Source organism: Mobula birostris, chromosome 3 (genome assembly GCF_030028105.1).
Source record: "Mobula birostris isolate sMobBir1 chromosome 3, sMobBir1.hap1, whole genome shotgun sequence".
Lineage (NCBI taxonomy): Eukaryota > Metazoa > Chordata > Chondrichthyes > Myliobatiformes > Myliobatidae > Mobula > Mobula birostris.
In genome coordinates this window covers 80,666,839-80,683,066 of record NC_092372.1, presented here as the reverse complement: position 1 = coordinate 80,683,066, position 16,228 = coordinate 80,666,839, and the positions used below count along the sequence as shown (strand labels likewise).

The 16,228-nt window shown below is 40.1% G+C and overlaps 1 protein-coding gene across 3 annotated transcripts in view; it reads right to left on the bottom strand.

The window, feature by feature from the left end:
- Positions 1 to 1,345: 1,345 nt before the first annotated feature.
- The window catches only part of anapc4 (anaphase promoting complex subunit 4), a 111,006-nt gene continuing 96,123 nt past the window's right edge, over positions 1,346 to 16,228 (bottom strand). For all 3 annotated transcript variants that reach the window (XM_072252933.1, XM_072252934.1, XM_072252936.1), the window contains 2 exons: positions 10,635 to 10,758; positions 1,346 to 2,131 (listed from right to left, as the gene is read on the bottom strand). In XM_072252933.1, coding sequence (XP_072109034.1) covers positions 1,892 to 2,131; positions 10,635 to 10,758 — 364 coding nt within the window. In that variant the 3' untranslated portion in view covers positions 1,346 to 1,891. The remainder of the gene's footprint in view (positions 2,132 to 10,634; positions 10,759 to 16,228) is intronic.

The following is a 16,228-nucleotide window of genomic DNA, read 5'->3' as shown; positions in this document are numbered from 1 at the left end:
CAACTTTTCAATTGGGTGGAAGTCTGGACTCTGACTTGGCCACTGTAAGACATTAACTTTGTTGTTTTTAAGCCATTCCTATGTAGCTTTGGCTTTGTCCTTGGGGCCATTGTCTTGCTGGAAACAAATCTTCTCCCAAGTTGCAGTTCTCTTGCAGACTGCATCAGGTTTTCCTCCAAGATTTCTCTGAATTTTGCTGCATTCATTTTACCCTCTACCTTCACAAGCCTGCTACAGTGAAGCATCCCCACTGGACGATGCAGCCACTACCACGCTTCACGGTAGATGTGCGGTGTTTGCCAAACATAGCATTTAGTCTGATGGCCAAAAAGCTCAATTTTGGTTTCATCAGATTGTAGAATCCTCTTCCAGCTGACTTCAGAGTCTCCCACATGCCTTCTGGCAAACTCTAGCTGAAATTTCATACGTTTCTTCTTTTTTCCAACAGTGGCTTTCTCTTTGCCTCTCTCCCATAAAGCTGCAACTGGTGAAGCACCCAGACAACAGTTGTATACACAGTCTCTCCCATCTCAACCACTGAAGCTTGTTACTCCTCCAGAGTTGTCATAGATCTCCTGGTGACCTCCCTCACTAGTCCCCTTCTTGCACAGTCACTCAGGTTTTGAGGACAGCCTGCTCTAGGCAGATTTACAGCTGTGCCATATTCTTGATGATTGGCTTAACTGTATTCTAAGAGGATATTCAGTGACTTGGAAATTTTCTTGTATCCATCTTCTGACTTTTCAATAATCTTTTCGCAGAGTTGCTTGGAGTGTTCTTTCGTCTTTATGGTGTAGTTTTTGCCAGGATACTGACTCATCAGCATTCGGACCTTTCAGATACAGGTGTGTTTTTGTACTAAAATCAATTGAAACATCCTGACTGCACACAGATCTCCACTTAACTAATTATGTGCCTTCTAGAACCAGTTGGTTGCACCAGTGATGATTTGGAGCGTCATATTAAAGGGCGGGGGGGGGGGGAGGTGAATACTAAAACAATCAATTATTTTGTATTTTATATTTGTAATTAATTCAGATCACTTTGTTGAGATCTGTTTTCACTTTGACGAGTCTTTTTCTGTTGATCAGTGTCAAAAAAGTCAAATTAAATCCACTGTGATTCAATGTTGTAAAACAATAACCCAAGAAAACTTGGAAGGGGTAAACACTTTCTATAGGCACTGCAGTTATTTCTTCTCGATCACTTAAGCAGCAACTTGTAGATTTGTAAAGTAGAAGTGTATCTAATGGGGAACAATGCAGAGTAGCCCGCACCATTTTTAGCATTTGATTTTCCTGGTTTGCTCATTAAGGTGATGTACATTAGAAGGAAATTTGCCTTTTTATTGGATAGTCAGTCTCATACTTCCAGCTCTAGTACAGGACACAATCCATATCCCCATTCCCCACTCTTGGACTACCAGTTTCAAATTCTTTGCATAAAGAAAATTATGCAAAGAAAATTCCAACAACAGCTTTTTATCCCAATGCTTGCTACTGATTTGACAATATTTCAATTTTACATTTTCATCATTTTGGTTGATTTATAACTGTGGCGAACTTTGGGCAGTGTGTATTTTGTGGTCATTTGCAGTAGGCACCAGACACAATCAGTGGAAACATAATTTTGCAGAGCATTTTTACTTTCACCTTGACACTTGGGGCACGGGGTGAACTCTGTGTTAATTTCAGTTTTACACAATTGCTTCAATTTCATGATACGTATAATAACCAAATATGTACAAGCACCACTTGCAGTATTTACACCAGTGGTTTGACACAGTGCATGAGTGATCTCAACAAGTTAAAATAATCAACTAGAATGCTGAGGAGGTGCAGACAATCCTTTTCACTGTTGCGCAAATTTTCAATGAGTTTCATTAAATAAACTAACTCCAGGTTCCAGGCACAGATTCAAGGCTGGATGCATCATCTTCAGGCAACACAGGGTTCTTCACCCCAGCAACTTCATTAGTCTCAGAATTATCTTGGGCATACACAGTCTCTTCCATATCTTCCTTTGCCCCACTGACATCCTGAGGCTCTGGTTCTTCTTCCTCTTCATCCACTTCTCCATCATCTTCTACATCCATTTCAAAAACACGTACATGTCGTAGGTTTGAACTCAGCTGTGGAATGATAAATATGGGTTAATAAATGCACACAGTAATGGTCTGTATCTGGTTCAGGAATTATATACCTACTTGTTTTGAAAATGTTTGTTCACACACTAAATGAAATGTGTATCATGTAATACCACACATCACTTGGCCAGGTTTTGCTACAAGAATATTGGAGAGGCTAAAGCAAACAAGGTTATTTGTGTCAATTGTACAAGTTCTTATGGGTGGACGGAGATGCAGAGTTGTTCAAGATGTTCAAAACTGGTCAAAATTAGAATATCAGTAATAATTGCAAGCCTTTTTAATTACATTACTGTTAAATTTACTATCATTAATCTCCAGGACTAGGAATTAACCATAATTTGCAGGGAATTTTTAAACACACTGAATTTAAAATTTTAGTTTCTTACTTCTTTTCTCTTACTTTTGTTTCTATTTCCTGATGTATTCTCCTTTTTTGTTTCTTTATTCTTCTGTACTTGATTTGACATTGAATGACCCTTTGTTTGTTTTTCAGTCCTTAACTCTCATTAATTAAGGAGGCATTGATCACTTATTCACTCAATGCCCATGACGCCACCTTGACTGCATTTTATCAGCTCCCACTTGCAATAGCTCCATGGGCAAAAATAAACCAGTTATTTACTTAAACAGCCAGATGGCACAGTGGGAGCTGGGGTGTTGGAGATGGAGGGATCAAAGCACTGAATTTAATTTACAAACATTTTCTGATATCATGCCATAGTAAAACCTAAAGTAATGAATTTAAGGAATTGATAGTTATAATCAAATTCTCAAACATCCATATTACTAATTGTTTTAGTTTAGTTGCAGATTTTGTTTAATATACATTTACAATAAACTTGGAAACATTAAGCTGGAAAGGAACAATTTTACATTATAATTTCAATTATACTTAGAATCTCTTGACTTTTAAAAATAATATGGACTTAATGCTTGATCTTATGTTGAGTCCCTTACTAAAAATCTTTACAGATTAAAAAAAAAATTAGTGAAAATCCTCACAATTTAATTCTGATGTAAAACTGATCTGAATACTTCTCGTCTTGGATTTCATATGACCACAACTCAGGTATTAATTGGATCTTAAAAATTACAGAGACCTCAACATTCACTGTAGCTTCATGTGCTCAAAAACAGATGGAGTATCTAATCATATAATTAAATTCTCCTCTTCGTTTCATTCCTCCCAGTTAAATGCAGCAGGATGTCTAGACTGACTGCATTCCCATCAAAGAGACTGCAAATGGAATCAGTGCTAAAAACAACCATATTTAGTGGCTGTACATTGTGGTGGCAGGGAATACCCATGGTTCTCTGCCTTTCACATGCTCTTGCAGAAATAAATTATCCAAATCTCAGTATAAAGATTGGTGCCGGTTAAGTCCAGGTGATGCAGTTGGCCCTGAGATGTGGGACTCATTCTGGCCAGCATAGCAAGTGCCGGTTGCACCTGTTTGCTGTGGCTATGATTTGGGGTTGGTTTTTTTGCACATTCTCTGGAGCATGGAAAGATGTGAGACCAAATAAAGAAAGGGGAAGCCAAAAGGAGGTGATCAATGAGATGGCAGGATCCAGGCAGCTGGTGCTTTGAGAGTACCAGCAGAGGCAAGGCTTTGACCTTCATTCCTAACATAGTGGTAGGCAGCTCTGGGCTAGAAAGCATGTTGCACTGTATTCTTCAGAGACTAAGTGGGTTTCCCCTGCAACAGGTTAAATGCTCCTGTAACTCATCACTAGTGTACATCCTGCGGTGACTGGTGAGCACAGGGGAGGGAATAGATAATGGGGCAAAAGGGAACTGCTGTGAATGCTCAAGATTATAGACAGAGCTCTATGTATGAATTTGGTTGCACAAAGTTGGGGAGACATGGTAGCGTAGTGGTTAGTACAATGCTTTACTGTAGTAGGCGACCCGGGTTCAATTCCCAGCACTGCCTGAAAGGAGTTTGTACATTCTCCCCATAACTGCACGTGTTTCCTCTGGGTGCTCCTGTTTCCTCCCACAGTCTAAGCACAAACTGATTGGTAGGCTAATTGGCCATCATAAACTGTCCCGTGATTAGGCTTGGATTAAATCTGGCGACTACTGGGCCGCATGGCTTGAAGGACTTATTCCGTGCTGTATCTCAATAAATAAATATGTGTGTAGTTATGACGATAACCAGATACATATACTACCAAGCCTTAGTTTTCCTAATGTGATATGAAATGATTTGATGAGGATTGTTAAGTGAAAATGAAATTGGACAGTAATGGAGAGGAAGAAAATAATGTTTGCAACTGACATCTAACAAGTGGGAGTTGTTTTAAGACCCACTGCTCAGAGTACAGAACTGGCATGTTCCAGAAAGAGGAAAGATAAGAACAGCAGGGTAAGGAAGCTTTGGATGATGGTAGGCTGATCCAGAAGATTAAGATGCTCAAAGAGAGGGTGGTGGTGAAAGGGTGTTATTCTGGCTGGAGGTCTGTGCAGTGGTGTTCCTTATGACCTGTACTAGGATCTTTGTTGGTTGTAATATAATATATAAATGACTTGGACAAAGATACAGATGGGATGATTAGTAAGTCTACAGATGACACAAAAATTGGTAGAGTTGCAATCAGTGAAGGTTGTCAAAGGATACCAATACGGGCAGAGAAATGACAGATGGAGGCAAGTGCGAGGTGTTGCACTTTGAGAGGTCAAATGTAAGGAGAAAGGTGCAGTAGATGACTGGATCCTAAACGAATTAGGATTGATGTACACAGTGGTCTTGGGGTCCAAGTCCTTAGTTCCCCGAAAGTAGCAACACAAGCAGATAGTGGTTTTAAAAAAAAAATGTTTATGGGTTGCTTGCCCACAATGGTTGGGGCTTTATGAGAGTCAAGAAGTCATGTTGGTTAAGGCTACACTTGGAGTATTGTGTACAGGTAAAGGGTCTCAACCCAAAACAGAGATTGTCCCTATCCCTCCAAAGATGCTGCTTGATTTGCTGAGATTTTGTGGCAGGTTTGTGTGTTCCAGCAGGACGCTGTCTGGTTTAGAGTGTATTAGATACTAGGCAAGATTGGATAAATTAAAATTGTGTCCACTAAAGTGCTGGAGACTGACAGGGAATCAAAGTACATTATTATCACAGTACATACAGTGGCATGCAAAGGTTTGGGCACCCCTGGTCAAAATTTCTGTTACAGTGAATAGTTAAGTGAGTAGAAGATGAACTGATCTCCAAAAGTCATAAATTTAAAGATGAAACATTCTTTTCAACATTTTAAGCAAGATTAGTGTATTATTTTTGTTTTGTACAATTTTAGAATGGAAAAAAAAGGAAAGGAGCACCATGCAAAAGTTTGGGCACCCCAAGAGATTTGAGCTCTCAGATAACCTTTACCAAGGTCTCAGACCTTAATTAGCTTGTTAGGGCTACGGCTTGTTCACAGTCATTGTTAGGAAAGGACAGGTGATGCAAATTTCAAAGTTTTATAAATAGGCTGACTCCTCAAACCTTGTCCCAACAATCAGCAGTCATGGGCTCCTCTAAGCAGCTGCCCAGCACTCTGAAAATTAAAATAAATGATGCCCACAAGGCAGGAGAAGACTATAAGAAGATAGCAAAGCATTTTTAGGTAGCCGTTTCCTCAGTTTGTAATGTAATTAAGAAATGGCAGTTAACAGGAATAGTGGAGGTCAAGTTGAGGTCTGGAAGACCAAGAAAACTTTCTGAGAGAACTGCTCGTAGGATTGCTAGAAAGGCAAATCAAAACCCCTGTTTAACTGCAAAAGACCTTCAGGAAGATTTAACAGACTTTGGAGTGGTGGTGCACTGTTCTACTGTGCAGCGACACCTGTACAAATATGACCTTCGTGGAAGAGTCATCAGAAAAAAACCTTTCCTGCATTCTCACCACAAAATTCAGCGTCAGAAGTTTGCAAAGGAACATCTAAACAAGCCTGGTGTATTTTGGAAACAAGTCCTGTGGACTGATGAAGTTAAAACAGAACTTTTTGGCCGCAATGAGCAAAGGTATGTTTGGAGAAAAAAGGGTACAGAAAAGAACACCTCCCCAACTGTTAAGCATGGGGGTGGATCGATCATGCTTTGGGCTTGTGTTGCAGCCAGTGGCATTGGGAACATTTCACTGGTAGAGGGAAGAATGAATTCAATTAAATATCAGCAAATTCTGGAAGCAAATATCACACCGTCTGTAAAGAAAAGCTGAAGATGAAAAGAGGATGGCTTCTACAACTGTATAATGTTCCTAAACACACCTCAAAATCCACAATGGACTTGCCATGGCCCTCACAGTCCCCCGACCTAAACGTCATCGAAAATCTGTGGATAGACCTCAAAAGAGCAGTGCATGCAAGACGGCCCAAGAATCTCACAGAACTAGAAGCCTTTTGCAAGGAAGAATGGGCGAAAATCCCCAAAGAACTGAAAGACTCTTAGCTGGCTACAAAAAATGTTTACAAGCTGTGATACTTGCCAAAAAGGGTGTTACTAAGTACTGACCATGCAGGGTGCACAAACTTTTGCTTCGGGCCCTTATCCCTTTTCGTATTTTTAAACTGTAAAAGATGGAAAAAAAAGTAATCTTGCTTAAAATAGTGAAGAAATGTGTCATCTTTAACTTTATGCCTTTTGGAAATCGGGTCATCTTTTACTCGCTTAGCTATTCACAGTAACAGAAATTTTGACCAGGGTGCCCAAACTTTTGCATGCCACTGTATATGTCACACATACAACCCTGAGATTCATTTTCTTGTGGGCGTTCACAGTGAATACAAGGAGCACAATAGAATCAATGAAAGGCTGCACCCAACGGGGCAGATAAACAACCAATGTGCAAAAGATAACAAACTGAGCAAATACAAAAAGAAAAAAATAAGTAAATATCAAGAACATGAGATGAAGAGTCCTTCAAAGTGACTCTGTAGTTGTGGGAACAGTTCAGTGATGAGTGAGTGAAGTTATTCCCCTCTGGTTCAAGAGCCTGATGGTTGAGGAGTAGTAACTGTTCCTAAACCTGGTGGTGTGATGGAAGTTTATAAAATGAAGAGAAGCATAGACGGTCAGAACTTTTTCCCAGGGCAGTAATGTCAAATATTAGAGATTATAGCTTCAAGGTGACGGGTAAAATTTAAAGGAGATGTACATATTAAGTCTTTTACAGACGCAAACACGAGGAAATCTGCAGATGCTGGAATTTCGAGCAACAAACATAAAAGTTGCCGGTGAATGCAGCAGGCCAGGCAGCATCTCTAGGAAGAGGTACAGTCAACGTTTCGGGCCGAGACCCTTCATCAGGACTAACTGAAAGAAGAGCTAGTAAGAGATTGGAAAGTGGGAGGGGGAGGGGCAGATCCAAAATGATAGGAGAAGACAGGAGGGGGAGAGATGGAGCCAAGAACTGGACAGTTGATTGGCAGAAGGAATATGAGAGGATATCCTTGTAAGCCGAACAAGTGCTACACATGCCCTTACACTTCCTCCCTTACCACCATTCAGGGCCCCAGACAGTCCTTCCAGGTGAGGCGACACTTCACCTGTGTGTCGGCTGGGGTGATATACTGAGTCCGGTGCTCCTGATGCGGCCTTCTAAATATTGGCAAGACCTGATGCAGGCTGGGAGACCGTTTCGCTGAACACCTACGCTCTGTCCAGCAGGATCTCCCAGTGGCCACACATTTTAATTCCACGTCCCACTCCCATTCTGATATGTCTATCCACGGCCTCCTCTACTGTCAAAATGAAGCCATGATCAGGTTGGAGGAACAACACCTTATATTCCGTCTGGGTAGCCTCCAACCTGATGGCATGAACATTGACTTCTCTAACTTCAGTTAATGCCCCACCTCCCCCTCGTACCCCATTCGTTATTTATTTATTATATATATGTTCTTTTTCTCTCTCTCCTTCTTCTCTCACTATACTCCTTGCCCATCCTCTGGGCTCCCCGCCTCCCCTTTTCTTTCTCCCTAGGCCTCCCGTCCCATGATCCTCTCATATCCCTTTTGCCAATCAACTGTCCAGCTCTTGGCTCCACCCTCCCCCTCCTGTCTTCTCTTATCATTTCGGATCTCCCGCTCCTCCTCCCCCTCTCAAATGTCTTACTAGCGCTTCTTTCAGTTAGTCCTGACGAAGGGTCGCGGCCCAAAATGTCGACTGTACCTCTTCCCAGAGATGCTGTCTGGCCTGCTGCATTCACCAGCAACTTTTAAGTCTTTTACGAAGATGTGATAAGTACCTGGAACTCAATATCGGGGTGGGAGTGAAAGCAGAAACGAAAATGGCATTTAAGAGCCTTTTAGATGGGCATAAAAATATGGAAGCCGTGGATCATGTACAAGCAGAAGTGATTAGTTTAATTTGGCATCATGTTAGACACAGACATTGTGAACAAAGGGCTTGTTCCTGCCTTGTACATTTTAGTAAAAAGAACTTCTACCCTGAGGTATCTCGAGTTTCCCATTGCTTTTTAATTTTAATTTTCCATCCCATTCTCACTCTGATGTTTTACTCTACTGCAACTATGCCCATCAAAAGCTCAAGGAATCTTCTGACTTAGCACATCACAACCGTTATGACTCAACACTATATAATTTTACACAACCCACTTTCTAGTATCCATCAGAAGTCACCAGTTCTCACAAACAATAGAAACCTGTAATATTTACTGTTTTTCCCCACACTGCCGAATTTCCAGAAACTGTACAGGTCCATATCTCACAATTCCAGTGCAGTATTTTTTCTCTGATTTCTATTTACAAATTTTACAGACAGATTATCTGTGACTCATTAGCTTCTCCCTCAGCCAGTACCAGCATTATTCTGTATCATTCAATTTTTCTGGACCACACCTAATCATAGACATTTCCTTGCTTTTCTCTAGCACTCCATTCCTCAGAACATACAACATGCTCCTTTTGTAATTTAGTTCTGATGAAAGATCAGAAACCTGAAATAATATTTCTTTTCTCTGCTGAATATTTGTAGCACCTTCTGTTTTCATTCCAGTTCCTGATGTTTTTCTTTTCCAACCAACTTGCTATTCTGTTGAAGATTCCTTACGAGGTATGGTTTGACTTTATTAGATTATAATGTGGTAAGTTACTGTAAATCTTTTGGAAATCTGGTTAAGTTACATCTCCTGCAATATTTCTACCCTTGCAAAGAACTAAATAAGAATAATAATTTCAGACTTCATATTATTAATGCATTTCTGCTTTTTTAGATATTTTTCTATTTAGAATTTGTTTCTCCATCCATTGTTGTAAAGGCAACTGGTCTATTGGCCCCTGGATGTGTTCTAGCTCCTATCTTAAATGAATGAACAGCTTATTAGCTACTCATCAGTCTTCTGGTGCTAATTCCCTTTTAAATGAACTATTAAATATTGCCCCTGTTACAATATCCCTAACCTATTACGGTGCATTGATGTAATTTGTCACCACTGGGGGTTTCATCCTCAAATTATTTTAAATGCTGAATCATTTCCAATGTGATCCTCAGAATGACAGGTCTGCCTGACCTAACATCTTACTTGAGACTGAAGCAAGGTGATTATTTAAACTTGCTCATCTTTGCCAATGCAATACACACAAAATGCTGGAGGAACTCAGCAGGTCAAGCAGCTCCGATGGAAAAAGAGTACAGTTGACGTCTTGGCCCGAAACGTCGACTGTACTCTTTTCGCATAGATGCTTTCTCTGTGTGTTGCCTGGATTAACAGCAGCTGCAGATTTTCTCTTGCTTGTCATCTTCACCAATGATTTTGTTCTCTCAACCACTTAATAGTCCTATCTTCCTCTCAACTATCCATTTCTGAATATGATTGACTATTTTTTCTTTTGTTCCCACAATTTCACAGTTACTCTGCCATAATAATTGTTTGAAAAGTCAAATAATCCAATAGTAACTAAAATAGCACAAATTCATTAGCTAGAATGTATCATAATTTTTTCAACCATCAACCTTTCTGAATCATCTGGTAAGATCATTGTAAGGAACCGAGTCTCTACTCTTTGGTCTTCTGATAATGTGGAATATACAAACCTTTGAGCTTCTGCAATGGAAAAAGAAAACAATAGGCAATTTATAACTTAATTCAAAAATATGCCTTGTCAAAGAACAAATTATATATTTACATAGAAAAGATCCCAAGCTCTTTAACACAAACATTAATGTGACACCATGCCACATAAGGACATGTTATTGTTTAAAGACATAGCAGCTGCTACAGCTTGGGAGGCATAAAAGGTCATTATTAGAAACATACAGATACAGAATATTAGAGGCATTCTCAGAGAAAGGAGCAATCGGTCTCCATGTTCCAGATTTTTAAAGGTGCTACTGAATTTCCTAATAAAATGAAGAGCCTAGATGCCAGAAATATGAAATAAAAACACTGAAAATATTCATCTAATCAGGCAGCATCTGTGGAGAGACAGAAACAGAATTAATATTTCAGACAAATGGCCATGCATCACTTAGGAGCTACTTACCACACAGGAAACCTTACGAATACCATTTACAGCAATATGCTGTGCCTTCATGTTCTCTAAAGTGCGGGATTGATTTTCAACAGTTACTGTCCGAACAGGAATACTGTCAGTCTGTTCATCTAGCCTACAAAAAAACAAAACTCCATACTGAACTTTGATCTAAAATTGGACCCAGCATCACAAATAAAGATCAGTACTGATTTTTTTTTTGATTAATAGAATTCATGTGACTTGTTTTAGAATAGTGAGAGTCGAGAATAGAAAAATATCAGAATAAATTTGTGAAGCAAGTAATAGTGTGCTTATAGGGAGGTTAAATTGACAAAATCTGCTATCATGCTCACTTAAAAGTGCTGAAAGTTGCTGTTGGTTTCCTGTTCTTCCATGATCTGTCATTACAAATTTCTTTGATGTAAACCAACAGATAACAGTGAATTTGGCATGCACTTCAACTGTTTACTTACTATTATCATTATAAAAACCTTGAAAATGTAACGCTTCATTGAATGTGGTTTAACTGACTTAAAATGGCATCCTATTCTATTATTATTCTTTACTGATTCTAAAGAAAATGCCACTTAAAATTGGATGTCACAATCCTTTAACAGCTCTTTTAGATGTTTAAATAAATTGGATTAAAAAAGTAATAAAAACCCCATCCATCATTTACTGCCTGAAAATTCTTCAATATGACTGGCTGCTCAGCTTGCTTGATAAGCCCTGCCCACCATTCAACACATCTGCAAACAGTGCTGCCCATAAGAAAGTAACATCCATCAGCAAGGACCCTCAGCATCCAGGCCATGCTCTCTTTTCGCTGCTGACATCGGGAAGGAGATACAGATCCCACAATACCAGGTGAGGAACATTTATTACCCTTCAACCATTAAGCTCCTGACTAAACGTTGTTAATTTCAATCACCTCAATTCTCAAATGATTCCACAACCTATTGACTCACTTTCAAGGTCTCCACAACTCAGCATGACTTATTTATTTATTATTTTTTAATTTGCATAGTTTGTCTTATTTGGCAGTTTGTTTACCAGTCTTTGTGTGTAGTTTTCCATAGTCACAGTAAAGTACAGAACAGAAACAGGCCAATCTGCCCATCTATTCCATGCCAAACCATTTAGGTTGCCTACTCCCATTGAAACTACACCCGGACCATAGCCATCCGTACCTTTCCCATCCATGTATCTATCCAAATTTCCCTTAAATGTTGAAACTGAAATTGTATCCACACTCTCACCATCCTCTGAGTGAAGAAGTTTCCCTTCATGTTCCCCTTAAACATTTCACCTTTCACTCTTAACCCATGACTGTTGTAGTCCCATGGAACTTTAGTGGAAAAAGCCTGCTTGCATTTATCCTATCTCTACCCCACATTTTTTGTATACATCTATCAATCTCACCTCACTCTTCTACATTCTAGCGAATAAAGTTCCAACAATTTAATCTTTCCTTATACTAAAACTGAAGCCCTCTAGTCCCAGCAACATCCTTGTAAACTATCTCTGTACTCTGTCAATCTTATTTACATTTCTTCTATAGGTGACCATAACTGTACACAATACTCCAAATTTGGCCTTACCGATGTCTTATACAACTTCAACGTCTCAACTCCTGTACTCAATACTTTGAGCTATGAAGGTCAATGTGCCAAAACTTTCTTTACAACCCTATCTGCCTGTGATTCCACTTTCAATGAATTGTGGACCTGTATTCCCTTGTTCTACCACACTACCACACAGCCTGACTGCTCGTTATGTAAGACCTACTCTGACTGGTCCTCCAGAAGAGCAACACATCACATTTGTCTGCACTAAATTCCATCTACCATTTTTCACCTAATATTTCCAGCTGATCCAAATCCCACTGCAAGCTTTGATAGTCTTCTGTGCTGTCTACTACACCCCCAATCTTGATGTTATCTGCAAATTTGCTGATCCAGTTAACCACATTATTATCCAGATTGTTGATTTAGATGACAAACAGAAATCGTGCCAGTACTGATCACAGGCCTCCGCTCTGTCAGAGTGGCACCCATCTACTACCACTCTCTGGCTTCTCCCACGAAGACAATATCTAATCCAATTTACTACCTCATCTTCAATGCCAAATGACTGAACCTTCTTGACCATCCTCCCATGCAGGACCTCATCAAATGCCTTGCCGAAGTGCATGTACACAACAGCCACTGCCTTGCCTTCATTAACTTTCCTGATAACTTCCTCGAAAAACTCTGTAAGATTGGTTAGACATGACCTACCATGCACAAAACCATTCTAACTATCCCTATATCAGTCTCTGTCTATTCAAATACTCATAAATCCAGTCCTTTAGAATACCTTCCAATAACTTACCCAGTACAGACGTCAGGCTCACTGGCCTATATTTTCCTGGTTTATTTTTAGAGCCTTTCTTAAAGAGCAGAACAATATTAGCTGTCCTCCAGTCCTCCATAACCTCACTTGCCACTAAGGATGGTTTAAATATCTGCTAGGGATCCTGCAATTTCTGTACTTGCCTCCCTATGCTTGTCAGGCCCTGGGAATTTATCCACCCTAATTTGCCTCAAGTCAGCAAACTCCTTCTCCTCTGTAATGTGTATACGGTCCATGACTTCGGTGCTGTTTTGCCTCACTTCTATAGAGACAGTGTCCGTCTTCTGAGTAAACACTGACTAAATCTATTTAAGAACTCCCCCATCTCTTTTGGCTCCACGCATATGTTACCATTCTGATCTTCCAGAGAATCAGTTTTGTCCCTTGCAATCCTTTTGCTCTTAACAGATCTGTAGAAGCTCTTAGGATTATCCCCCACCTTGTCTGTTAGAGCAACCTCATACCTTCTTTCAGCTCTGCTGATTTTGTTCTTAATTCTTCCCTTGCCTTTCTTCTACTCTTTGGGTACCTCATTTGATCCACCTGAGCCTGCTATCTCAATATCTCTTGAAATCTAATGTTCTCTAACCTTTGCCAGAAAACAGTCTGTCCCAGTCGACACTTGCCGGATCATTTCTGATACCATCAAAATCGGCCTTTCTCCAATTTAGAACCTCAACCTGAGGACCCAGACCTATCATTTTCCATAATTACTGTGAAACTAATAGCATTGTGATCATTAGATGCAAAGTGTTCCCCTACACAAACTTCTGTCACCTGCCTGTCTCATTTCCTAATAGGAGATCAAGTTTTGCATACTACCTTGTTGGGACATCTGTGTACTGATTAGGTAAACTTCCCTGAACACATTTGGAAAAATGCCCGATGCCACCTAGTCGTTTTACAGTATTGGAGTCCCAGTCAATAAATGAAAAGTTAAATAACCTACTACCACAACCTTATCACAAACAGAGAAAATCTACAGGTGGTGGAAATCTGAACAGCACACACAAAATGCTGGAGGAACTCAGCAGGCCAGGCAGCTTCTCAGGGGGAAAAAAAAGTACAGTTAACATTTTGGACCAAAACCCTTTGACAGGACTGGAGAAAAAAAGGCTGAGGAGTAGATTTGTAAGGTGGGGGAAAGGGAGAGGAACACAGGCAAAAGGTGAAACTTGGAGGGGGAGGGATGAAGCAGAGCTACGAAGTTGATTGGTGAAGGAGACAGAAGGCCATGGAAGAAAGAAAAAGGTGGGGGGGAGGGGAAGGAGCACCAGAGGGAGGCGATGGGCAGGCAAGGAGATAACATGAGAGAGGGACAAGGGGATGGGTAATAGTGAAGGAGGTTGGGGCGGGGGGAGGCATTACTGGAAGTCTGAGAAATAGATGTTTATGCCACCAGATTTGGAGGCTACCTAAATGGAATATAAGGTGTGGTTCCTCCAAACTAAGTGTGGCCTTATCCTGACAGTGGAGGAGGCCATGGATGGACATAATGGAATGGGAAGTGGAAATAATATGGGTGGCCACTGGGAGATCCCACTTGATTTGGCGGACGGAGCGTAAATGCTCAGCGAAGCAGTCTCCCAATCTATGGCGGGTCTCATCAATACACAAGAGGCCACACCAGGAGCACCGACCATAGTATATGACCCTAATAGACTCACAGGTGAAGTGTCGTCTCACCTGGAAGGACTACTTGGGGCCCTAAACGGTAGTCAGGGAGGAGGTGTAAGGGTAGGTGTAGCACTTGTTCTGTTTGCAAGGTTAAGTGCCAGGAGGGAGATCAGTGGGGAGGGAACACAACCTTATGTTTTTCACACCAGTCCGCATTGGGTGGTCTATAATATAGCCCCAGTAATGTGGTCATATCTTTCTTATTCCTCTGTTCCACCCATAAAGCCACACTAAATAAGTTCTCCAGTCTGTCCTGAGTGAGCACTATCATGGCATTTTCCCTGACTTGTAACACCACCCCTTCCCTTTTAATCCCTCCTGCTTTATCACATCTAAAACAATCGAACCCTGAAAAACTGAGCTGCAAGTCCTGCCTCTCCTGCAACTAAGTTTCAGTAATGTTGACAATATCATAATTCCGTGCTGAGCTTTCATACAATACTTTTTGTATTATAATATACACAACTCAGAACATTAATCCCACCATGCTCAACCTTCTGATTCCTGACTTTGTCTGAGGTCTTAACAACATGTTTCCACAATCACTCTACTATTTGTTCTGGCACTCTGGTTTCCATCTTCCTGCAACTCTAATTTAAACTGCTCCCCCCCCCCCACCCCCGTGCATTACCAGCAAACTTTCCTACTAGGATATTCATCCCTCTTTAGTTCAGCTGCAAACTGTCTCTTCTGTACAGGTCCACCTTCCCTGGAAGAGCCCAATGATCCTATTCATTGATTTTAATGTATTTATTTGTTCCACTGTGATTATCTTCAAGAAGATGTCTCAAGGTAGTATATGGTGACGTACATATTTTCTGATAATAAATTTATTTTGAACTTTGAATATCATTATTGTTGTGGGAGGAGAGAGGAAGTTCAAAAATCTCCTGTAGACAATGCTTGATACTAGCTGTTGCTGGGAAAGATATTTCATGCCACAAACACTATTAGATCATTGTGGGTACTTTCTTTTAAAATAGACATCAGTAGTGATCCCCTAACTAAATTCAAAATGGAACACTTTCAATTCAATAAAGTATGGTAGAAATAGCAAGCTTAATCATTTTCAATTTTTTTTGTGTTATTCAGTAATACAAACAACACGAAGTTATTTAAAAGGATGAGGATTGTGGGTATGGAACCTCTATGCTATTGCACCATAGCAAAGTAACTCCTTTTTTCAACATGACCACCTACAATTCTGATTACAAGTTACACATATTTTAAAATGGGGAAAATTCATAGGGACCTTAGATCCTTAACAGCTTTTCATTTGTATTTATATTACACAACCATTCATTACTGTTTTAAAATAGCTACATGTGAAAAATATTAAGATAAATTGAGTTTAACCATGTGTAAAATTTATGCAGGACGTTGCAGTTTCACTGATTCAAGGTTATTCTGAGGTAATTTAACACCAAAATGAAGAATACAAATAATCTTTTGTAAAGTCAAAAATAATAACATGCTGTTGATGTGCAAGATTTTTTGGTCATATTTCAATGTTGTATGCACAATACTGCCGG